The following is a 27,374-nucleotide window of genomic DNA, read 5'->3' as shown; positions in this document are numbered from 1 at the left end:
TTATTTTTAAAAAATATTAGCATTGTGCACTTCTTCTCTATATTCTCTATAAGTGTGGAAAATTTCATACTCCTCCGTTCGCGCAATTTTCGTAAAAAGGGATACAAAGTTTTTGCTTCACGTATTAATATATAGATAAATGCAGATACTACCAAAAATACTGAATTTGTGTTCTGTTTCACATGCGAGGGATTTATATTAAAAAACTCTATGTTACTGTTTTGAATCAAAAAGCGGCGTTTTAATTTTTTATTTGTTATGTAGACAGGTAAACGAACGTACGGCCTACCTGATGTAAAATGGTTACCGAAATCTATAGACGTCTACAACGTAAATGCCGTAACCCACCTCGAGACATGAGTTTTAAGGTCTCAGTTTTTATATTGCTACGGATGCCCCACCCTTACCGAAACGCATTACTGCTTCACGGCAGAAATAGGCAGGGCGGTGGTAGCTACCCTTGCGGACTCACAAGACGTTCTACCACCAGCAAATTATGATTTTGCAAGTTTGATTTTTATTACACGATGTTATTCCTTCACCGTGGAAGTCAATCGCGAACAATTGTTAAGTACGTATTTAATCAGAAAACTTGGTACCTGCCTGCAGGATTCGAGCACCGATACATCGTTTGATACGATTGCACCGGGCGTCTATACTTTAGGCCACCACGACTATTTATATCTAAACCCATAAGTTTCTCAATTATTTTCGGTAGGCAGCGGTTTGGCTCTGTCCCTGGCATTGCTGAAGTCCATAGGCGACGGTAACCACTCACCATCAGGTGGGCCGTATGCTCGCCTGCCTACAAGGGCAATAAAAAAAGAATACAAATTTGTCCGTAAGTGATGCTGTCGCTGAAAGAATCTGAATTTCTCTTTTGTAATTATTTTATTTTATCCTTATCTAAATACAAATACAGATGCATACCAAAATTTGTTTTTTTTTTAGTGGATAGCATTAATTCGCAATTTTTTTTAAACTTCTGCAACATTAAATATATACTGTACAATATAGTATATATTATAGTGTAAATACTTAATAATGTACGTAGCTACTCTATGTAAGTGAGTAAGTGAAACTGTTGTTATTTTTTATTTATAATTGGTGTAAATATAATGGCATGTTCCCTGTTACACTCAATTTACTTGTAATGATATGTAGTACGTACACCATTTCACGGTCCGAAGATCTCAAAGGCTAGAAAAAATAATTGTCGGTTAGTTTTTGTGATGAGGACGCATGAGAGAGGTTGCGTTGCGTTCTCTATTGCTTAAGTTCTTGATTTCTTGTTGGTTTAAGTTCTTGACTTCTTGTTGTGCGATGTAGCAAGTTAGCCTAAGCTATTAATCAATAATCCAACAAAGTTCGCTTGGATAAGAGTCACCGTTATCTAGCTGAATAAATACAAACACATGCCGACGTATCGACAGAATAATCTAATGTAAATAAATGTTTAATAGAATTGAAACGGAAAAAGAAAATATGGTCTAAGTTTTCAGTGATTTAACTACTTAAACTATTATATAATTGAAGTAACACTAAATAGGTAAAACTTATTTTTAGACATTTATCCCAATTAAGGACATTGACTATGTTTTCATAACTAATTTGTTTTCAAATGTGTTATATAGACTATTGCAATATGTCTTTAATGAACAACCTCAGTGGGTGTTTGGATATTTTATGAATATAATTTTGATTTAGAAATATTTTTTTTCTTATCAACGTTATTCCATCATTTTGGTAGTTATTAGGGAACACATAACAAGGTACGTAATGTAAAAAATAGGTTTAGAATTCGTGTCGCTTGATAGAAATACACCGTAAGTCTTGTGCTTTAAGCCAGAATTTGGTCATTTATTTAGTCTTACGGTCCACTTTTTGTGAAGTGGTCACATAAGGGCCTTAATGATGCTCAACTTCAAACGAGGTTTACAATGGGCACCGACTTGGCTGTGCCTCTTTTATTGCTGATGTCCAAGAGCCACGGTCAGTACTCTTCATCGAGTAGGTCTTAGCTTGTCTGCCTACAGGGATTAAAAAACAGGTGATAAGCAGTCCGTGAGCCAGCAATGATTTTCGATTTCAGAATAAGATAAGGTTAATTTAAATATTATCTATCTATATAATTGTAAAAATGAATTGCTGTTCGTAAGTCTCGCTAAAACTCGAGAACGGCTTGACTGATTTGGCTAATTTTGGTCTTGAATTATTGGTAAAAGTCCAGAGAAGGTTTAAAAGGTAAATAAATATGAAAACGCTCGGAATTAAATATAAATAACAATTTTGTTTTTCCTTTGATGTGTCCCCCGTCGGACGGATTCCTTTTGTTTGTTTTGCGTTTGTTTTATAAAAAAGTTTAGGTCTTTTACTTATCGATTGAGGCACTAGGAAGCCTGTCAAGTCAGCTAGTTTTAAATAAGAATAAGCTTTGATCGTTGTGATGTAAAAATTCTTAGTATTATCTGTAATTTATTTGTGTGTCAAGACTTTACGAGTTTCATAAGGTTCCGATCTTCAAAATGAAAATAAATGAATGCTTGTAGGAACAATTTACTGTTCGTTCGTTTATTCGAGATTCAAAACCGTTTTTTCTCAGGAATAGCTAAAGTTAACAAGTTGAATTATTAAAAAATAACAAAGTCTACGATGGAACGAAATTTGTAATAAAAATCTCGAGCTGATAATAATAGTTTCATCAAAATGGAAAAGTCTATAGAAACGGACAAATTTGTAGCTTTGACACGTAAAAAAGGGAATTTCGAGGGCTTTATTCGTGGATTCAATTAACACATACCCATCCCGCATGTCTAATATAATGAATGACGAAACGTTGACCCAAACATCCGGTCACAAAATTTAACCATTGCATAAAAACGAATCCTGTTATAAGATTTTCTGAACAAAACGATTCACAGGCCGACTCAAATAACGTTAAATGGATCGAATAGACTAAATTATTACAGATCATCTATCTTATAATTGACCGCTGGAACTAATAGAACAAAATTAATTTAGCGTTGTCACCGCGAATTAATTCAGCATTGCAGCAGATTTGAATCAAGTTTTAGCAAGTTTGTGGTTCTTTTTTTCTATTATAACCCAAACTAGCACATGTATATCCGCTTGAGTTTAAGATATATCATTAATTCATCATGCATATAATAAAATACTTAAGCCTCATTTTTCAAAGTCGATTACGGCAATCGAATTGTAATATTGTGTATGTATTGTACATTACTGGTGGTAGGACCTCTTATGAGTCCGCGCGGGTGGGTACCACCACCCTGCCTATTTCTGCCGTGAAGCAGTAATGCGTTTCGTTTTGAAGCGTGGGGCAGCCGTTGTAACTATACTTGAGACATTAGAACTTATATCTCAAGGTGGGTGGCGCATTTACGTTGTGGATGTCTATGGGCTCGAGTAACCATTTAACACCAGGTGGGCTGTGAGCTCGTCCACCCATCTAAGCAATAAAAAATAAATAAATAAAAGTATCTTGTAACTTCTCCGTACGAGAAGGTGGGTATATTCATCTAGAGCTGACACACACGTACAAGCTAGTGTTTTCAATTTGTAAATAAAAAGACACACAAATCCAATTTAAAATTAGACTCAAATTGAATATTACCGAGAAAATCGTACTTGAATACCACCCAGACACTCATGCGCCAAACAAGAATATTTTCTAGAAACAATTTTAAATTTATGCAAATTCAGTCCTTATTGTTAATTAGCAAGGGTAAGTTTTGTAAAGTAGCTTCTTATTTGGATAGGATAAAAGGAGTCGGATACCTATTCCTTTTCTTAGGGTTTGAAGGTTGTTGTACAATATCCGTTGAAACTATTTTCCAGGTAGAGCTATCAACGAAATCAACATTTAAATGCGAATTTGGTACCTCAGTACAATATTTACATAATACACTCTTATTTGGTATGAACGCTAAGGAGAAATAATTAGTTCCATTCAGTAATAGAATAAATTTTGCTACAAACTTTTCACCGTGTGATAAAAAAATAATACCAATGTGATCGAATCGATCGTGTAAATTCATTACGATGCTTCTTTTGGGTCGAGAGAGTTCTTGTTGAGCTTGAGTTGTTGAGTTTCTTGCCGAAGGTGTCATGTATACTCGCGTGTTTCCAAGTTTTAACAAGTAATATTATAAAATTACCGAAATTACTCTAGTTAATTAATTAAGGTAGATGCTTATCTGTTTTATTATATAAATTTTAAATCATTTAACATCTGACATGACATCACGTTAATTTAAAATGTTCTATTACGTTTCCGGCTGCCATGAAGATATTTTCCACGGTGAATGGCAGATCTGTAAAGAAAAAAAATTAATAACTAAAGATTCCTGTCGCTTTGTGATATAGAATATAGCATAGTATAGCAAAAATTATATAGAATAAACGTTATCTTGTTTATAATAACGTTTACTGACGGTAGAGGGTCTTATGCGTCCGCAAGGGTAGGTACCACGCCTAATGCCGTGAAGCAGTAATGCGTTTCGGTTTGAAGGGTGGGCCAGCTGTTGTACTGTAAAAACTGAGACATAGAACCCTCAAAATAGAATTGACAATAACGTCTATGAGATCCGGTTACCACTTAACGCCATGTGGTGAGCTCGCCCAAACATATTAGCAATAAAAAAATAAAAGCATATTAACTTGTTACTAACCGTAAGCTCATGGCTATACAGCCATATAGAATACAATAGGAATCATTTTCAAATACGTTGTTATATAGGGGCAACAATAGACAGAAATTTTTTGTAATCAAAACAACTATTGCTTTTCCTCTCTTAGAAACCATTGCTTGCTAACCACCACTTTCTCTCTCTTACTCTCAACCTTAACAATTACAGTACATAAACTTACCGATATCTAGCCATTTATCTTCGTATCCAGCGTCCAAACGACTCGATCTTATGGCCTCACGGATAGCGTGGGTCACACCTATCGCCAAACAGAACGATGGTTCGCCAGTTGCTGTATAAAATTATAAAGTAGATTAACAAAAAAATCCATACATTTTTACTGCTACAGTTGGACAGGAGAGTTAAGGGTCCAACAAAATTCATGTTCGTGCTGAGAAAATACGAAGTCATATTTATTGTAGTAATTCAAAAAAGAAAAACAGGTAAATTTGGACTTTCGCATATAACCATTTGTCTTGTAAGCCAAAACTTACACTGAGATAAATTCTTCTGCTCGGTGTCTTACTTTTTCCAGTTTGAAGGAATGGAACACCCAACCTCATGTCTCAAGATTTTTGGTGGCATTCATGTTTATTTTGATTTATTTATTTGGCAAACCAACGGTACAGAACAAACATAATATAATATTTAAAAAAAAATGCTAAAATAATAACCCGACAAGTTTCCACCATTAAAATCACAAATAAGTAGAATGTGAACAAAGGAAAAAATGAGAAATTTAGAAATTTAAGCTTACACAAAAAGCAACGTAACCCAAAAGCAACACAATACGCTATAAATATGTACATCAACTTACACTTTCAAACTTTGAATACTCATCGGACTAAATCACCTTATAAATATTCCAAAATATTGTGTTGTTGTGATTTTGATCATGGGCTCATGGGGTATTTTGGGTCACAAGTTTAACAAAAATTTACCTTTCGACTGCAGAACACCAAATTCGTTTCTTGCGTTCCTCCGGAAATATATTCTCATGTCTGCTGGGATGTCTTTGATTCCTGGTGGCTTATAATTCCATGTTCGGTCAGTTAACAGTTTTCCGGTCGCGCTGTCATACATCAGTTTTTCAGAAGTCCAGTATCCTAAACCCATAATAAACCCTCCTTCGATCTGTAATTATTTAGTGTTCTTTTAATTTTCGTATTAAGGATAAACACTTCGTAGTGCGACAGATCTTAAAAAGTGTAGAAACATTGATTTATTCTTAAAATACCGTACAATTTACTTTACTATAAAAATATTAATAACGCTAAATAAATAGATATTGTAAAATAATGACTAATTAGGATTCATACTTTTTAGTGCTATTAGAATCTAAGTCTAATATTGTTTTTATTACCTGTGCAATATCGATTTCAGGACTCAAACTCCTACCGGTATCTTCAAGTATATCGACTCTTAGTACTTCATGATTTCCTGTTAAAATGTCAACTTCTACTTCTATAATGCCAACAGCATAAACATCATATGGTTTCACCCCATCAGTCACAGGCGAAAAAGCCGAAGCCACTTGTAAATTGATTCCAGCCGCATTAGCTTCAACAATTAGTTGTTCCCAGCTAGGATTATTCAGTTTCTCTTTTATTGGCGCTAATCTATTGTTTAATTCATTACACGCCTTCATGACTGCGAATGAAACGCATTCGCTGCCAATACTGCCACCGGTTACCATATTGTTGGGTGAAGTGAAACTAGAACTTGGCTTTACGCTTATTTTCTCTAATTTAATGCCTAGGGCGTAAGCGCAGACTTGGGCGGCCTTAGTATTTATACCTTGACCCATTTCTATACCACCGTGGGTGATCACGACAGTTCCATCACCGTGGTAAACAGAAATTATACAATTAAATAGGCCAAAGTATGTTATATTAGAGGACAGAGGAAGCAAATTTATTCCACGTTTCCTCCAACGATTTTGATTATTGAATTTTTTAACTTCTTTAACTCTTTCATCGTAATTTGCATCTATTATTAATTGATCTATCATCTCTGGTAGAGGATTATTATCTTGAGACATATTTTGCAATCGGACATTCAAAGGAATGTTTTTTGTGTAAAACGCGATCATTTCCATCATTTGTTCTATCATTGCTACTCCTTCAGTACTACCTATTTTAAAATAAATAAAGAAATATTGTAAATTTTTATTGTTTACATTACATACTGAGAGCTTATTAAAACAAACACTACGATACTAATTTTATGACTCAACTCTGAAGAGGGGTATTTACATATACAAATATGTCAACAACTACTTATTAACTAATATTAACTATACTATAAATACTAACTATAAATTGTTGTTGTATCATATTATTATCTGTGAAAAAAGGTAAATACTCTCAGAAATTATATAGGTATTATGTATTTGTATATATATTTTATTATGATAACTCTTGAGATTGTCAATAATGTTCAGATAATTTTTAGAGATATTCGGGCTCTGTTTTTTGTTCTATAATATTTGTGATAGGATTATAAATAAATACGCTGTTATATAAAATCCAACTAAATTATTTTTTAGTTCGATTTTTTGTAAAAGCGTATTTTTTTACTTTTTTTAAACTATTATTTATTTTTAATTTTTTAGTTGAATTTAAATTTTTTCAATTTTTTTTTAAATTTCAATTTTTTATTTATTGAATTGTCATCCTTAATAAGTATGCCCAATTTCGAGATAATCCAAAATCATGTTCAAAGATTCCGTTACATACTAACATATTTGCGTCTGAAGTTAGTAAAAGCGTATTAAAAAATCACCAGTACTTACATGGCGACCTGCACCAGGTGTTAGAAGCGTTGTCAGTCTTCACACTGTTGCTTTGTATAAACCAACGCTTAGAATCGTAACAGTTCTGGAAATGTTTAACTGTTAGAGGGGTGAGGACTTCATTAAAGGAACATCCACCGTCTTGATAAAATGTATTTTTAAGATTTTGAATTCTACCAGCTTTGTTTACGCCAATCTAAAAAGTAAACTATAATATTATTAAGTTTTACACAGCAGAAATCTGACCTTGGATTGCCAGATCAGCTATTTCTCTATAGTTTCATAGTAACGCTGGTAAGAGTAACGCCATCTATTGTCGAATAGCAGAAACGAATATCAAAAGAACTGGTAAAATCGAGAACGCTAAAGAAGTGCAACGCCATCTATAATCCAATAGCGGAAACACATATCGAAATGTCTGGCCTTGTGGAGAATGTTCTCGATAGAGATGTCGTATCGACTATAAAAGCGTTGCAGAGTTGACACGAAGGCAGTTAGTAATCGGGACTACTCGAATCGGAACAGCGAACCGATCACCTGAAGCGAAACAGAAGCAGCGAATTACGAGCTGTAAAGTGTTCTGTAAGTATTTTAAGTGTTAAAGAGAGTTTTGATTTGTACTTCGGTCAGTGGTGAATCTATACTAGGGGCAGTCGAGGCCCAGGGTGGAAAATTTTTTAGGGCGGCAAAATTTTGAAAGTAAAAATTTTTTTTAGTCTTATCAAGATTGCTCAATATAATTTATTTATTCTATTAATTAATAATTTTCTGTTTAATTGATATGAATTTTATTCAGTACTCAAAGGGTGCATCTAACATTTTCTTTGTCCATAATACTTTCAACGATCTCTTTGGCCAAGACAAATTTAGCGTTTTCCTATATTGGGACTAACTAAAAGGTCAAATACTCGAAAAATAATTATTACTACTTAGAATTACAAATCTACAGTTTTTTGTCAAAGAGAATTCTTGTTATAACTCTGAAATGTACCATTTCACAATGTATCTCATATATATCATTCTTAAGGCCATGTCGGAAAATAGTTCGAGATAGTTTTCACGTCTTGCTTGGACGTGCACTTCTGCCTTGAACTTATTAAAAAAATATGTACATAAAATCTTTCTACTACGATATTTCTTATGTGCTACACTACACCCAACTCAACAACAAGGTGTCACTTCTGCATTGGAAGGAAGGAATGTTAATTTATATCACTGAATAAATAAATAAAATACCGTGCTTTGTTTCTGATAATACGGGTTGTACTATTCTAAGTTGCGGGCGTAATTATAGTTATTTTGGGAATAATATTCAATACGGTTACCCCGTTTAGTAGAGGGGATAGTCCCAGCTACCTTCTATAGGTGCAGATAAAAATTGAATATCAAACAGAAAAGTAAGTCATCGTGGCCTAAAGGATAAGACGTCCGGTGCATTGTATCGAGCGATGCACCGGTGTTCGAATCCGGCAGGCGGGTACCAATTTTTGTAATGAAATACGTACTTGACAAACGTTTGCGATTGACTTCCACGGTGAAGGAATAACATCGTGTAATAAAAATCAAACCCGCAAAATTATAATTTGCGTAATTACTGGTGGTAGGACCTCTTGTGAGTCCGTACGGGTAGGTACCACCGCCCCGCTTATTTCTGCCGTGAAGCAGAAATGCATTTCGGTTTGAGGGTTGGGGCAGCCGTTGTGACTATACTGAGACCTTAGAACTTATATCTCAAGGTGTGTGGCGCATTTACGTAGTAGATGTCTATGGGCTCCAGTAACCACTTAACACCAGGTGGGCTGTGAGCTCGTCCACACGTCTAAGCAATTAAAAAAAAAAAAAAAAAACCGGTTTAGAGATGGTTTACATACACACCTCAAACTCACAATTAGTAGGTATACGTTTGCCTATAGCTTTCATATTAGTTTGTAGCGGTAAGATAAATCTACAAGTACGCCCAAGGAAACGGGTGACCAAGGCCGCCGCGCAAGCTATTTGACTGGCGCGAGTTATTTTACTTCCGTACCCTCCGCCTAATCGACGAACAATGATGTTGATACTGAAAATTAAATGAAAGGTTTAAATAAAACTCTAACATTAATATGTGGACATTTTGAAGTATCAAGGTATTTATATTATTTTATTGATTTATTTTATTTAGATAATCGATGTTTCAAATGTGTAACTTAAACGTAAACGATATCATCTTCTCGCATTAAAACTGTATAATCTCAAAACTTACTAAATTTTACTGGAGAGTGTTTTAAATGTTTAACATATGATATTTTTAATATTAATCTTCTTTGCAACTTTTTTTTTTTATTTTTTACCACTTACATTGTCTGTCTCTTAAAGTAAGATAAAATTATGTACTAAATTTGTTATTAGCAGTAAAAATATAGGTAAATTAAAAAAAAACCAAAACTAAACTACGCTCTTTTGACAGTATTTATGAGAACAATACAGGTGATACCAAATGATTCCGCATCCGATTAACTCAGTTTCGAATATTTTTGGAAATTGTACATTTTTAATGCGAAAAGACGATTTATTATGAAATTTTCATCTAAACAGAAAATTCAGCCCAAAAGCATTTGAGTACAGCAGTTTTTTAATGGAACAATTTATGTTTTACTACTCACCTATTGACGGGCATATCCAAACATTTTGCGATTGCTATGTTAGTTAAATCGAGCCATTGCGTTGAAGAGTAAATCTCTAAGCCATCCTCAGTAGGAGTTGCTACAGATGTTTGCGTTTCCATCGTATAATGGTATTGTGCATGAATTTTCATAGAGCCTTCAATTACGGTGCTTATATCGGATCCTGAGTCAGTTGGCTGAACTGTCATATCTTGCCTTACGAGAGTTTTCCGTTTAGGGGAATTGAGGACTTCGTGAATGGTCAGTAAGGGTTTTTCTTTGTTGACAAAATCATATTTGATTTTGACAAGTCCAGCAGCTTTGTTGGCTGTTTTTTCTCTATCTGCTACAATTATGGCTGCAGGCTGACCGTAGTATTTAACTGTTTTTTCGCATAGTAATTCTTCGTTTTCTACAGTAAGTGGAATAGATATTGGTACAAAGGAGTTAATGCCTGGTATGTTTTTGGCTGTGTAAAAAGCAAGAACTCCAGGTATTTTCTGGAAATATGAAGTTTCAATGGAATTATTGGTGAGCAGTAAGCGTGATGAAAGATACAAGAAAATAAAGTAAAACTCTAGCCGCTAAGATTTAAGTATGATAATATCAGAGTAAATTCTATATGTATCGCTTTTCAAACCGGTAAGGATAGCTTATGTCCTACTTTTTCACAAATTTGTGACAAAAATAAGCTAGAAGGTATTAAAAAACCACCTGAGTTAATAGCACAATCGACACCAGTATATTTTATTATTATTCTTTGTGTAGATACAAAAATAATTAAGATTTCGTTTTTCAACTTAGGATCTTTTTACATAAAATGCTTGAGGACATGTGCAAACTATTTTAATGATTATCAAAATAAATAATTATAAAATAAATCATTATTGAACTTACGAAAGCTTCTTCGGTATCAAAATCCTTAATAATACTTCCGGGCGTTGTGTCTGCTGTAACGAATGCACCAAAAACTTCACTCGATTGTTTAGGTAAATCATTTGCAAACACCGCTTCACCACTGCATTGTACAAGTGCTTCCAACTTAGGTACCGGCTGATTCAGTGGCCACACTTCTTTATCTGTTTCAAAAGATTGAGTGCCGTGTGAAACACTTCGTTTTATAACTTCCCCGCCACTTTTGTATATTGGATTTATTGATTCAGAGCTTAAACTTAAAATTGCCTGGAAACATATAAAGAAGAAATGTTTAGTTTATCAGATAATTGCATTGGTGTAAAGATTCCCTACTGAAGATTTAATCCCGATTTAATGCCTAAATATATGTTACAATAATTTATTATTGCTAGTATTTAATGTATTTCAATGTGTGAATAAGTGCATAAGTATAAGGTCGCCAATAGTGAAGTCTCTGTCTGCTCTGTTACAAGAGCTTAATAATCTTTCTTCTACTGAACATAGAAGTACATTGGCTTATTATTATAGTGATTTGTAAATGTCAATTATGGCAAAAAGTTATAAATTTGTATCTATCATATAAAATGTATTAATTACGAAAATAAGTATTCAAAATTTATCATACCTTGTAATACAAAGCCAATGCTAACATTTTTCTATACGCCGCAGACGGCTCAGGGGGCATTTCTTTAGGTTTTAACACCTCATTCAAAGATTTCAATGCCATTTGTAATGTTTTATCGGTAAAGGGATTTTGATTGATTAGTAATGCCTCGGTTTTCGAAGCATGGATGAAATCTGGCGAAATACCTCCGTAGACAATAGACACATTTTGCAGTACGTTTTTTGATTGTTTGAAGTGAAATAGAAATCCAGCGTTAACAACTGCATGAGCGTTTTGGGATCTGGGCATTATCTGAAAAATAATCTTAATTATATTATTTTATTTCAATCAATCAATCAATAAGTCCTTTATCATGAACTTTTGGTACTAATTGTTTTATTTCTTGTGTATATTATGGAATGTCACTCAGTTCAGTGCGTTGTTGTCTATCTTTAGCTACTCTCCCAGCTCCTTCCTGACAGCATTTAGCATAAATATTTAGTAGTCCTTCAGTTTGGACCGGGTGTTAACTTTTTCTCATTCTCCCATATCATCCCTTGCCTTCCTCTATTCCTTTTACGGTCTCTACCGTATTTTTCATTGACATCCATTAAAATAAATACCTTATAAAAAGTGAACAGTGACTTAGTGGGGGTCGAATGTATCTTATATTTGATTGCTAGTAGCAGGACAAACTATGACACCGCACGAATAAATTCCAACATTATGCCGCAAAGCAATCATATGTTTGGGTCACAAAAGACTCTTGGCAATCACGTTGTACTATTTATGAGCAGTGATAATAGCTTTATAAGTCTCCTAGTTATTGTTGGGTCTTCCTTTTCTTTCTCTACACATACACACACACACACACACACACACACACACACACACACACACACACGCACGCACGCACGCACGCACGCACGCACGCACGCACGCACGCACACACACACACACACACACACACACACACACACACACACACACACACACACACACACACACACACACACACACACATACTACTGCACACTCCATATCATTGGTAGATGCTCGAAGGGATACTAGGTGTGAAGAAGAAAAAAAATTAAGAGGATAAAAAATATGATGGTAAAACACAGTATCAACACTGAAAACTGGTTATGAATCTTGTGAATAAAACCGCCTAGAGAGCTCTCGAGATGCGAAAAATTAAACATGCATGAAGGATCTTTTGAGTGAGTCAACCAACCTATTATGTTTCCAGTCTCGACAAAATTGAACCTGTAGCAGCCATTATTGTTGTTGTTTTGGCTACGGAATATTAATCAGTTTAGTCTCTACCTTTCTTTATGTTCCTGAGGTATACGCATTTGTAATACGTAGACATGTGATCCAGACGAATACACGAAAGGAAATTTGTTTGTTTGATTCCCCTTCTCGTCTGAACTACTCCACCGATTATTGTGTAATTTTGCATACACATTGTCAGGAGTACAGATAGTGACATAGAGTACGTTTAATACAAAATATGAGTGGTTTCGTGGGACACCGGATAGGAACGAATTTCCTTATTATAAAAATATTAATTTTATATTCTATTCGAGGTATATAGAAAATAAAACTGGAGGTTTCGCAACAACCCGCGGTCATTCGGTAACGTGCGAAATTATTGTGGTACACTTCATTCACGGTTGTTTGCATAAGAGTTAGTGTATTGCGCAAACGAACGCTCTGAGATCGTGGTCAATTAATGATAAAAAATATGTTATTTTTTGTACGTTATTACAAAGTTAAGTTGTACACTGTGTGCATTACTATTAAAAATCTTACGTTACGGACGTTTTTTCCCCGGTTATGGTACCCTTCCACATCGCCCCATAAGGAGCTTCGTTCCAAAATTAGTACGGGAGTTTTTCTTTCATTACTTGAGCTAAGCTGCCCTATCTAATGTACAAGTCCGGTGCTCGTGATTTGTCTGATTTTATACGCGCCCGATTTCGTTAAGTTGAACATTTTACTTAATTATTGGTTAAGTTATTTAACGGTTTTCTCTTTAACTGAATGAAGCGTTTTAAGAAATAACTCACCTTGAACGTTTTGATTTCACATTTATTCGATAAAGGTGGCAGTATAATGTTTAGTACTATTTTACCATTCATTTCCATTTCCAGGAATTCGGGGAGGGTGACCGTAATTTCTTTTGTTGCGCTCGAGGCTATGGAAAGGTTTGTACGGTAGTATTAATTTAAATATATAGAATCCACTTAACCAAGAAATTACGGAGGGGTTTTTATTAATATTATGGCTAGGTGGTGCGATGACCTCCGCAGGGTGGCCGGCAAGAAGTGGATTAGGAGAGCCGCAGACCGGGCTCAGTGGTGTGGATTGGGAGAGGCCTATGTCCAGCAGTGGACGACTGTGGGCTGTTGATGATGATGATAATTTCAATAAAGGTACGATTCAGTCTCGTGCTATGAATAGTATATGAAGAATTACTATGTTTGTGTAATTGCTGTTGGTAAGGCATGTAATGTTAAGTTATTTTTATTACAGAAACTGCCTCCGAAGCAATCACGTGTTCTGCAATAAAAGGTCGGGTGGATATCTTAAAATAAAATTGAGACCAGCCTTATGTCATAGTCAAGAATCGCTCGGGTTATCACATACTAGGCTGCACTAAAAGTATCGGGAATGGAATATTTCCACTGTTCCTGTCATATTAAAATCTTTTTAATTGAAAACTCCTTGGTTTTAAAAATCGAATACCATTTATTTATTTAAAAAAAGATTCTCGGTCTTGTCACGAGGTTTTGTCAAACTTGTTTAGTCGTTGAGAAAATGGAATTGACTCGAGAAAATTCAAGAGCGATGATTTATTGTGACTTTCGAAGTGGTTTAACACAAAAACAGTGTGTTGACCGGATGATTTCTGCATTTGGTGATGAAGCCCCATCCAAAACCACAATTTATCGCTGGTTTGCTGAGTTTCAACGTGGACGTGTCAAGCTCAGTGATGATCATGTCAAGGTCGTCCAAAAACTGCAGTCACCCAAGAAAACGTTGATGCTGTGCGTAAGCTGATTGAGGAAGATCGACATGTGACATACCGCGAAATTCAGGCAACTTTAGACATTGGCATGAGTCAAATACAAATAATCTTGCATGAACAATTAGGTGTAAAAAAGTTGTTTTCCCGATGGATACCGCATTCGCTCTCTGAAGAGCAAAAAGCGGCTCGCGTTACTTGGTGCGTCAGAACTCTCGAAAGATTCCACGCACGATCCTCAAATGCTGTATACAACATTGTATCAGGTGACGAATCCTGGATATACACGTACGAACCCGAAACAAAAAACCAGTCACGAGTTTGGGTGTTCGAAAATGAGTTAAAGCCAACAAAAATTGTTCGTTCACGGAGTGTTGCAAAAAAAATGGTGGCCACGTTTGTCTCCAAAACCGGCCATGTTACGACTATTCCTCTCGAGGGACAAAGAACGGTTAATGCAGAATGGTATGCTAACATTTGTTTGCCACAGGTCGTTTCTGAACTCCGTAAAGAGAACTGCAACCGCCGCATCATCCTCCATCACGACAATGCGAGTTCTCACACCGCGCACAGAACAAAAGAGTTTTTAGAGCAAGAAAACATAGAATTATTAGACCATCCGCCGTACAGCCTCGACCTAAGCCCTAATGATTTCTATACTTTCCCTAAAATAAAGAATAAATTGCGTGGACAGAGATTTTCATCACCTGAAGAAGCTGTGGACGCCTACAAAACGGCCATTTTGGAGACCCTAACTTCCGAATGGAATGGTTGCTTCAATGATTGGTTCCATCGTATGGAAAAATGTGTCAAATTTCGCGGAGAATACTTCGAAAAGCAATAAATACATTTTTAAATAGTAATGTTGTGTCACTTCGTTAATTCCCGAAATTTTCAGTGCCGCCCTCGTAATACCAGAAATAAAGGATGTTAGCTTTATCGGCTTTCAGATAGCAGAATCCAGCACTAAGTTAAAAATATCCTGCTTTAAATATGACTATTTTTATCAAATTTAATCATAAATTGATGGAAAATACTAATATAGTCAAATAGTTATCAAATTAAATAATTAAACATCAGTAGATTTTATCTAATATGTATATTATTTATAATTAAATCTTAAGTCTAATTAAAAGTAATAAAGTTTGTCGTACCGATAGTGATCATTGCCTGTATAGTTTCAAAAAGTAAAAATACATCTGATTGAAATTCTCTGTTGTCGTGTTTCAGCATTAAATTACCGGCAATGGTTCCGATCTGAAAATTATAGAGACCCAAGATGATAATACATGTATTTGGTTGAATAAATAAGGTTAATGAGCATACGAACTGATCTTTCACACCAATATCCCTGTATTAGCAATAAAATGCACCGCTATAAGATATGGGGAAAGGTTTATTGAACAAATTAATCAAAGATCGCTTTGTAAGAAAAGTCGCCAAGAAATACTTGTAAAAATTTTCGTTGAAAACGATATCCGCTTTTCGGTCAGCTTCTGATGCTTAAGGAGGGTACGAAATATTCTACAGTAATATATCAATTGCTTATTAAGTTATTATTATACATTCTAAATACAACATACATAAGGACACCATTTTTTACATTTACTGCATCATTCCTCTATTAATAATTATTTAGCCAGATAGGAAAATGCGTGAATGATTAAAAATTTGTAGACACATAGCTATTTCATAAAAAATTACAGTATATAATATTAATATTTGGTAATATTTGATGTAATTTATTTTTAGAAATTAAAATACTCACATTTCGAACTGGAATATGAGCCACCAAATCCATATGATCATGAAAGTGTTTCAAATATCTGAATTCTTCATTGGAGCTGGAGAGCTTTAAAAACAATTCCATCATATCCGCCAAGGAGGTTCCGGCACCAATAATCAAATTAACATCCACAACGTAACTCTTCAATTCGCTAACATTAAAAATATCAATGACATTCGTTGGGTAATCTTTGATGTGGTAAACACCTGTAAATTGATGAGAGCAGATCTTGGGGAAAACTTTTTTGATTAAGTTAAAAAAACTCACTATGTTTCGGCAATAGTATGTTTTTGGACCAAATAAAACAACAACACAACAACAACAATACAAACAAGAGAGAGAGAATAGTATTCTAGAGAATAGTATTCTCTCTCTCTGAATGTGAAAGTATTCTCTCTCTCTTCAAATTAAGAAAGTTCTCACTAAAACTATTCTCATAATTACATAGCATGTTCTTCCGGAACTTTATCGAGCAGTTTCTTTTGTTTTGGAAATGATTATCCTGGAAATGATTAGTGAACACCATCAATAATTAGTTACCTTGTCCGGTATTACCGGCAATCAATTTGTAATCACCGCGGGCCATCACTTTGAAAACATCATCCAATTTATAAGTTTTAAACCATTTGTGAGTACCACAGTCAATTTCAATTGTTTTATTATCATTAATTACAGCAAAGTCTTCTTCCACGTTTCCTTCGTCGTGTTTATTTTTACATCCAGTTCTCTTGCAGCTGTTTTTACAACTAAAACCACAAGCTTTGAATACAGTCAGATCTTCTAAGTCGCAGATTTTGTTCAATAATTTTTGATCAGCATCTTTTGCGAAGGATTTAAAAGCATCTGCAATTGGTCGGTAGCCTGTACATCGACAAATGTTACCGGCAAAAGAGTTTTCAATTTCTTTTTGGCTTAATTTTTTGTTTTTCGATTGGCTTATACTGGAATGAAAAAAATATACTAAAGTTGCAGTAAATTAAAATGGTATAATGAAATTATTGTCTTTTCTGTCCTATTTCCCTTTCAACATTTACGTTAATAGTTTATGAAATTATATTTAAATTGTCGAGAAAGATGGACGGATCTTCCTACTTCCTGATTGTGGATGTCACTAAATTTCTTAATCCTAATGGATTACCGGAGGGTATAAAATAATTCAGTCTCATATAAGGTGGAATGATTTGTTGACTACTAGCTATAATGTGGGCTCGTGCACTACAAAATTAATATAATTAATAGAAAGACAATAATGACAATAATGAAAATTAAGAGTCCTCACCTATACATGTTCATGACCCATCCGGGTGTACAAAACCCACATTGTGTACCATTGAAATTAGCCAGTCTAGTTTGAATTTCATGGTAACCAATTGTTTTGTTACCTATTCCTTCCACAGTGATCACTTCCCATTCGTGACACGATAGAATTGACACTAAGCACTGAAATTCAGAAGCATTGAGATCAGTATCATAATAAAGGGTTTCGTTTTATCAAATGAATGTTATGAATTTTGGAATTAAGCCGGGATGTAAATACAATAAAAATACCAATGAAAAATACGAGCTCCTAATGTGCCCAGCTCGCACAGAATACTGCCAAATTGATTGACTCAGTGGTGCTCCCGATTGCAGGGCCGAAGATTGTGGGTTCGATTCCCACATGAGCCAAATATTCGAGTCATGAACAAGTTTGTTTGTTCTTTGTCTGGGTGTTGGATATACATATGTATTTATTTAAACGTATTATATATAAATGTGTATCAATATCTGGTCCATACTATAGGGAATAAATAGTAGTTTGGGGACAGATAACCGGGAGTGACCAGTCCGCGTTTAAAAAAAAGACCTTAAGCAGTCACGTATTCCAATCCAAATTTTCGGACAGCCGTCTCAAGATATGTGGGTTTCTTCAGGTTGTAATGTTTATGGACCCAAAAAACCACCAATTCCGTTATAGAATCTTCGAATCTATATCTAAAATAATTTAGAATGACACCCGCTCCTGAATTTGGGTTACTTACTCGATTGCATTGTCTTCTTAAGATTAGAACACAAATATTTTTTGTTATTGAGAAAAAAATACATAAAAGAAATGAATGAAGACAAATGCGTATTTCACGTATTCACGTGTATCTCTCTATTGTATTCCCGTAAGTTCTGTGTTACACCTTTATAGAACGAAAGAATTTGGCAAATGGATTTCTAGTGAATGTAATGTCGTCTAATCCCTTGAGGTGCTAGTTCTGAGAGTAACATTAGGACCATTACTGTTTGATTGACAGTATGACGTTGCGTGTTATTTGAATCTAGTCAGATTAAGGGGGATTGTAGTAGTGTGCGATGATTGAAGATGCCTAGATATTCGTGGAGATGCTTAGATTAATGGTAATACGTGGGAAACTAGACTAGAATAGTTAATTTATTTCAAGTAAATATTGTTTGAAAAATATATAAATTACGACATAATAGGTATAATAAAATTGTCCAAAAGTAAATTTGTTCAAAATTGTTTATACTTGTTTTTAAATAAAATAAAGGTGAGTTGCGGTGTTCATCTTGTGATGCACATAAGCTCCGATGACAATTTAATACTAAGCGAGAGCCGTGTGTTCATTTGGTCATGTAAAGCAATAATTTTTTTTTATGACAACAACTATTTTTGTTGAGCTTCATAGGGACAAAGAATTAATAAATTTATCCTTGCAAGTACAAACCACTTAAAGCTTGAGAGCACCAAATATTACGTAATAGCTACAAATAAATGTAAGGCTACGTTTTTTACGAGGTCAAACTGACAGGTGCGTGAGCACTTTTTGTAGCGGACGATGGGCGCATTGTCTAATTTTTTTTTTAAATTGCTTATATTGTTGGAAGAGCTGACAGTCCACCTGTTGTTAAGTGGTTACTAGAGCCCATAGACATCTACGACGTAAATGCGCCACCCACCTTGAGATATAAGTTCTAAGGTCTCAGGTATAGTTACAACGTCTGCCCTACCCTTCAAACCGAAACGCATTACTTCTTCACGGCAGAAATAGGCAGGGCGGTGGTACCTACCCGCGCGGACTCACAAGAGGTCCTACCACCAGTAATTACGCAAATTATAATTTTACGGGTTTCATTTTTATTACACGATGTTATTCCTTCATCGTTGAAGTCAATCTTGAACATTTATTGAGTAAATAATTCATTAGAAAAATTGGTACCCCCCGCCCGGGATTCGAACACCGGTGCATTGTTCAACACCAATGCACCGGACGTCTTATCCCTTAGGCCACGACGACTTCAAATTTGGACTCCCTACACCAGTTGCGGGGGCGTTAATGATGAGAATCTTTGTGGGGGTGAGAAATAATAATGTTAATTTTAAATGCCCAGCGAAGCGGACGGGTACAGCTAGTACTTGTATAAAAATAACTACTTAGTGACAGGTTAATTGAAACAGTGATAGATAAAAACATCCGGCTTTATTTTGCTGTGTCAGGCAATATTGTGCTATACAATGAGTTGAGTTAGTGCTGATTATGCAATAGCAAACAAATAAATTACGTTATAATGATGTTATAGAAATAATGAAAGAGAAACTGCCTTCAAGTGCTTTTAATTATTGCTACGTAATAGTGTTCATATCCTGTTTTTTTTTTAAATCTTAAAGCTTGGAAAATCTCTATAATATTTTTTATTATTTTTCTATTATGTAACCAGTGTTGCCGATGTTCTAATTTGACATTGACGCCACTGACGCACTATAAAGAACGTAATTATGTAAAAAAACTATTCACGTCTTGTATAATATGATCGTTTCAAGAACAAAAAAAATTTTTTTTTTTGCTGCTTATGTGGGTGGACGAGCTCACAGCCCACCTGGTGTTAAATGGTTACTGGAGCCCATAGACATCTACAACGTAAATTCGCCACCCACCTTGAGATAGAAGTTCTAAGGTCTCAGGATAGTTACAACGGCTTAGCAATACTAACGTTTGAGTCTGCCTCCAGAAAAACTCCCTAAATATTTGATTAGAATGTTTTGAGATCACTCAGTCGGCTTCATGGTTGAGATTTATCGCGTTGATATATTTTTTTAATTAATGTATTGTATGAAACTATGAACTATAGCCGTACACTGAGGTTCAGCAGGCATTGCTGATGCCCATGAACAACGATGAACACAAACCATTCTCTACTTTTTAAGGCCCAATTTTCAAGTCACTGGAGCCCATAGACATCTACAACGTAAATGCGCCACCCACCTTGAGATAGAAGTTCTAAGGTCTCAGTATAGTTACAACGGCTGCCCCGCCCTTCAAACCGAAACGCATTACTGCTTCACGGCAGAAATAGGCAGGGCAGTTGTACCTATCCGCGCGGACTCATAAGAGGTCCTACCACCAGTAAACCACCAGAACCTAAATTAGTAGCTCTTGTAACTGAGAAATGTAGATAGCTTACCGAATTAACAGCGAATGTCTTCATTTCGTTGTTGGGCGGTATCGATGCTCTGACGGCGACGACGCAGGCTCCACAGCCGCCCTCGTGACACATCGCCTTCGTACCTCGGAGTTCCGCCACATTCCTGATGAACTCGTTGAGCGACACATCCGGACCGAACTTGCCGTTTACTGGACATTGGATTTTATTTATGGTGGTAGGACCTCTTGAGTTCTGCCGTGAAGCAGTAATGCGTTTCGCTTTGAAGGGTAGGGCAGCCGTTGTAGCTATACTTGAGACCTTAGAACTTATATCTCAAGGTGGGTGGCGCATTTACGCTGTAGATGTCTATGGGCTCCGGTAACCATTTAACACCACGTGGGCCGTGAGCTCGTCCACAAACCTAAGCAATAAAAAAAAAAAACAAAGATCGACGATCAGAGATGACCCTTACGGCAAAAGTCACCGCTCTTTAAGGAGACAGATTGGGTTCAACCAGGGCCGTGTTCGCCGTAGGTACCTCACACCATAACTTTTGCTGTTTCGTTCATAGATAGTATTTTCTTAGATATTCGCTAGTCGTGCACACAGCTAAAACTAATGTTACGACTCAATCTTGTGTATTTTATTGTCATTATTATACAAACTTACTGACCGCGTCGTCCGTGACCGTGCAAAGCATCCGGCACGTCAGAAATAATAATCTTCTATCTTCTATGTAAATAAAAATGAATTGCTGTTCGTTAGTCTCGCTAAAACTCGAGAACGGCTGGACCGATTTGGCTAATTTTGGTCTTGAATTATTTGTGAAAGTCTAGAGAAGGCTTAAAAGGTAGATAAATATGAAAATGCTCGGAATTAAATAAAAATAACAATTTTGTTTTTCCTTTGATGTGTCCCCTGTCGGACGGATTCCTTTTGTTTGTTTTAAGTTTATTTTTTACCAAAGTTTAGGTGTTTTATTTATCAATTGAGGCACTACGAAGTGTGCCGGGTCAGCTAGTTTAATATATAATGAAAGTATAAAATTCCAGACTGAACCGTAAAGTACTTTTAATTATTTATTTTTAGATTATACATCAGTACAGAACATTACAGGTAAGATATACATTGATCTCACCCTAAATGTTACTACAATCAGAGGTATCGACAGTATGAAGTATGCATTGGTGAAAAAAAGCGATTCAATGTATAAATACTAGAGAAAAAAAAAACGATATATAACATTGTTTAGTTCATTCTAGTAATTGTAAACGCTTTGCTGATTAAAATAATTTCTATTATATAATAATTATCTACATATTTTTTTCTGAAACGTGATTTGTAGAATATTCTTTATCACTGGGGAAAATGAAATTACTCAAACTTGTTACCCGCAGACTGGAAGGGAGTTTAGATAATCTGTGAGAAGTCTACTATCGTCACTATGTCATCCGTAAAAATCAAATTTCTATGCATTATCCTAATTGTGATTTATGAATAAATAAACGGAAAGTTACGTCACCATGCACAATCTGTAGCCTGAGTTCTAATATAAGTGTAAGTGTATATACATACATATATGTACAATCTACTTTTTCTATTGAATAGACGGGGTGATGGAAGCAATCCACCATCCATCTAGTTCCGCCACTTTGAGAAGGCGGTACGACACGAAAACCCTCTTTTCGTGGCCGCCGGATACATGCCCGATGCTGTGAAACGAATGGTAAACAGTCGACGTCGCTACGCACGTCACTACGGATCCTCCCGATCTATTAACAGTGCCTTTAGGTACTTCAAGCACCGGTCACCGTCCTCGCGGAACCCGTCGCTTGCGACGAAAGGCTCGAGGAGTATATTAACCCATAGACACAGGCCACTGAGTTTCTCGCCGGATCTTCTCAGTGGGCGGCGTTTCCGATCCGGTAGCAGATTTTGCGAAGCACTGCTTTTGCTAGGGCCAGTGTTAGCAGCACTCCGGCTTGAGCCCTACCAGCTACACGTCAAGGCGAAGCTGAAACAGCCTCTCAAGTCTATCAGCATAGGTAGAGAAAAAAAAGGAAGCAATCCGTACCGACTCACAAGTCGCTTTACCGTAATGTAAACTATTTACCATTTGGACGTTTTTTATGTATTGGTTAGATGGGTGAACGAGCTCACGGCCCACCTGGTCTGAAGTGATTACTGGGGCCCATACCCATCTACAACGTAAATACCGCCACCTACCTTACGATATGAGTTCCAGGGTCTCCGTTTTTTTTACATTAAAACGGCTATCTCACCCTTCATACCGAAACGCATTACAGCTTCACGGAAGAAATAAGCAGCGCAGTGGTACCTATCTGTGCGGGCTCACAAGACGTCTTACAACCAGTAAAGATATGTGGATAATTGTATATGACGGCGTTAACGATATTTATGTTATATAGCACGTGCAATAGGAGTGACTCACACAAGCCAGGTGCGCCGGCTAGTATAAAAAGGCGGAACGTGCCTTGAAATGAACATTCGTTGGACTGCGCTTGCCTGGTGCACTTACTATATCCTTGTTACGTTGTGTGATTCAGTGACTGTTGTACGTACTGGTTAAAGTTGGACAAGTGTTAAAGTGAATTGTTAAGATAACATATTGTTGATTAAATCAGGAATCAAAAAGTGACATCGTTTTACTTGGTGTTCAACAAGATAATATCTACCTTTAAGCCAACATATACATGTAATTTACTTAGTAAGGAACAGAGAATAGTTTTGGCTGGGCGGTGTCAGTCTGGAATAGCACAACCCAATCTTTTCTCATGGGTGTCGGAAAAGGCGAGTAAGGGATTTACCAGAAAACGAGCAGCAGAGTTCTACCATCCTGCCTATTTTTATCACGTGGACAGAACGACGAAAACATGCTCTTTGCTTGTTCTACCTTATGCACATTGTATGTCAACAACACGAAAATGGCGCTTCGACAAAAAAAAGATTTACATATTTAACGGCCGTCTGGTGTAGTGGTAAGTGACATGGTCACTACACAAGGGGGTCGCGGGTTCGAATCCCGCCAAGGAAAGATATGATAAATATAAATGTCTTTTTAAGGATTATGGATGTATATTAAATATATGTATGTGTGTAATAAAAATCTTACATAACTAGTCAGGTCATAAGTATTGTCACACAGTAAAAACTTTTCTTTTAGAATGCTGGCCACAAAAAAGTTTATTGAATTCGAATTTCGAATTGTTCATGAAAATAAAAATATATATACTTTTAGAATTTTACTCATTTTTAAATATGGAGTGGACGCTTAAAGAAGACCGTGTTGCAGTTATTGCGTTGCATCATTGCGGTTACGCGCCAATTCAAATTTTTAACATACTGAAAAATTTGAATATAACCAAAAGATTCGTTTATCGTACCATCAAACGATACAATGAAGACTCTAGTGTAGATGACAGGTCAAGAAGTGGTCTCCCTCGGTCTGTTAGGACTCCAGCAGTGATAAAAGCTATGAAGGCGCGAATTCAAAGAAATCCCAAACGTAAGCAGAAACTGTTGGCCCTTCAGATGGGGTTAAGCAGAACCACGGTGAAAAGGGTGTTAAATGAAAACTTAGGGCTTCGGGCATATCGAATAAAAACAGGACATCGTTTGAATGCTCGTCTAATGGACCTGAGACTGAAGAGTTGCCGCGCTTTGTTGAAGCGGTACGCGGGAAAAAAATATCGGGAAATTCTTTTTTCGGATGAAAAAATTTTTACCGTAGAAGAGAGCTACAACAATAAAAATGATAAGGTGTACGCACACATTAGTGAAGAAGCGAGCAACCGTATTCCGCGTGTCCAACGAGGTCATTTTCCATCTTCGCTCATGGTATGGTTGGGAGTTTCTTATTGGGGCTTAACAGAGGTACATTTTTGTGAGAAAGGTGTAAAAACGAATGCAGTTGTGTATCAAAATACAGTCCTGACGAACCTTGTAGAGCCTGTTTCTCATACTATGTTCAATAACAGGCACTGGGTATTCCAACAAGATTCGGCGCCAGCTCATAGAGCGAAGAGCACACAAGACTGGCTGGCGGCGCGTGAAATCGGCTTCATCCGGCACGAAGACTGGCCCTCCTCCAGTCCAGATTTGAATCCGTTAGATTACAAGATATGGCAACACTTTGAGGAAAAGGCGTGCTCAAAGCCTCATCCCAATTTGGAGTCACTCAAGGCATCCTTGATTAAGGCAGCCGCCGATATTGACATGGACCTCGTTCGTGCGCGATAGACGACTGGCCGCACAGATTGAAGGCCTGTATTCAAAATCACGGAGGTCATTTTGAATAAACTTTAGTGTCAGAAGAATCTATGTTTTATTAAGTTCATTTTGGTATATGAATGGTTACATAATAAATAAACTTGTTTCAATTATTTTACATTAAACATGTGACAGAATTTATGACCTGACTAGGTATATATCCGTTATCTGGTACCTGTAACACAAGTTCTTTACGAACTTATCACGGGATCAGTTAACGTGGCGTGATTGTTAGTAAAAATTTTAATTTATTATTATTTATTTATTTATATAATATGTAGGTCAGTGCTCTCAGAGAATTAAATGACATTCATAAAATTTAAAATTGGCATTTAGAGAAATATATGCATTTTGACGTAGGTTTTTTTTATCGCTTCACCTTTAGTGCGATTTAAATATATATTTTTAGTTTCGGCTATGCTAATAAATACACTTTTTAACATTTCAAATCAATAATCTTTTAAAATATTCATATCCAGATTTAAATATTTTCGTTTGAACGTGTTTTGAACTAATGAGCTGATCGTCTATTAGAGCATTACGATTGTGTGAAGAAGCCAATAGGTTTTTTATAGCTATATTGCTAGGCAGGCGAGCATATGGCGTGCCGTGATGAGGAGTTATATCAGAAATGCACAGGACACAGCCATATCGCTGCCTACTTCTAGCTACTATATTCAAGGACGTCAAGCAAGAGTCTCTTCCAGCATCGTGGATGCCAGAAGCATATATCTAAGACAAGAATAAGTAAAAATATAATATACATAAAAGTTGACATAAATCTAATTATACATTAAATTAATTTCATGTATATTATGATATCCTTTTTTGGATTTTAATTTAAAAAAAACACTTGAAAGCAGATTGCATGACTGCTTCGCAGCAGCAATTAACATGACGGATTGCACGAGTCACATACCTTCATTTAAAAGTAACATGATATTAATAAACTTAATAACAATAATGAAATTCAATACGTTAATAATATACAGACCAATTAAATATTAAAATGAAGCGAATGGAAAATCGAATATTTAAAGACTGTCTTAAAAATATTCAACTAAAAATAGAAGACTGGATTTAATAAAATAGGAAAAAAAAATTTTTTTTTTCCAAAATTTAAATTCTAAATTTTAAGAATCATTCAAAGCAGTTTTACAATATTCGCCGGTCGGATTGAAATCCGAGTTTTTAGTTTTACTTGAATATTTTTGATGCAAGCTTAAAATATGCGATGTTTCCATCCATTCCATTTTTAATACTTAATTGGTTTCAGGTGATTTCAAGTTGAATGGGAAAAAACCCTTATACAATAAAGACTGCAACACCAAGTCTCAAGATAGATAGCTTTAAGCTTCTGTAACTGTTGAATAGTTTAAATTGTGGGAATTACGACTAAGGGAAGATCTTCCACTGAGCGGGTGATATTGCTCGGTAGACTGACGGTCCGAATGTTTTTTTTATTATAAAATGATCATCACATTTTGTTTTGACACTTATATTACTTGTCAATAGAATATCATATACCTGTCGTATATCTCCACAACATAATAGTCGGTAAGCTTTCCGTTTAGAGCTAAAACAAATAACCATCTATTTTTAACTTATGATCAAAACTTACCAGTGTAATGTTTGTCGTTAATTTTTAACTTTATTTTGTCCATGATTGTTTATTACCACCGGAATGTGTTTAATGTTTCATACATCCATTAAAATTGGAGTTTTATAAATTATCAAAGTTGAGATTTTTGGGTAAAACCACGGAATGATTCTGGAGAATTGATTTTAATGTGTTGAATGTAAATTAGAATTCACTTTTTGTATACGTCAATGCCGGTATGAATACTTTAGCATACTGAGGTGCAGGCTTATGAATTGCGAGCTTGATAGAATACCTTTTTAGGAAGCACTGTTGCTACGAGCTACTTTAAGATAACGATAGAAACTAGTATATATTATAAAGTTTTTCTGTTATTATAATACAATGTGGAATCGAAGCTATGATTATTTACGTAACTTTAATTTTCAAATATTTTTTTTTCCGTTGAAGGTTTTTTTTTATTGCTTAAATGGGTAGACGAGCTCACAGTACACCTGGTGTTAAGTGATTACTGGAGCCCATAGACATCTACAACGTAAATGCGCCAAACACTTTGAGATATAAGTTCTAAGGTCTCAAGTATAGTTACAGTG

The 27,374-nt window shown here is 35.6% G+C and overlaps 1 protein-coding gene across 1 annotated transcript; it reads right to left on the bottom strand.

Moving 5' to 3' along the window:
* Positions 1 to 4,192: 4,192 nt before the first annotated feature.
* Aox1 (aldehyde oxidase 1) lies at positions 4,193 to 27,062 on the bottom strand. Its single transcript, XM_028176134.2, is given in 18 exon segments — positions 4,193 to 4,334; positions 4,891 to 5,001; positions 5,651 to 5,669; positions 5,671 to 5,718; positions 5,721 to 5,843; positions 6,073 to 6,842; positions 7,504 to 7,699; positions 9,379 to 9,562; positions 10,146 to 10,645; positions 11,043 to 11,327; positions 11,686 to 11,976; positions 13,737 to 13,864; positions 15,850 to 15,952; positions 16,464 to 16,687; positions 17,022 to 17,422; positions 17,761 to 17,921; positions 20,931 to 21,100; positions 26,803 to 27,062. Coding segments are annotated over 18 exon segments (3,828 nt in total). The 5' UTR covers positions 26,846 to 27,062; the 3' UTR covers positions 4,193 to 4,263.
* Positions 27,063 to 27,374: the final 312 nt, after the last annotated feature.

The sequence above is a fragment of the Bombyx mandarina genome, chromosome 18, assembly GCF_030267445.1.
Source record: "Bombyx mandarina strain Sakado chromosome 18, ASM3026744v2".
NCBI lineage: Eukaryota > Metazoa > Arthropoda > Insecta > Lepidoptera > Bombycidae > Bombyx > Bombyx mandarina.
This window is presented reverse-complemented; position numbering and strand designations above follow the sequence as displayed.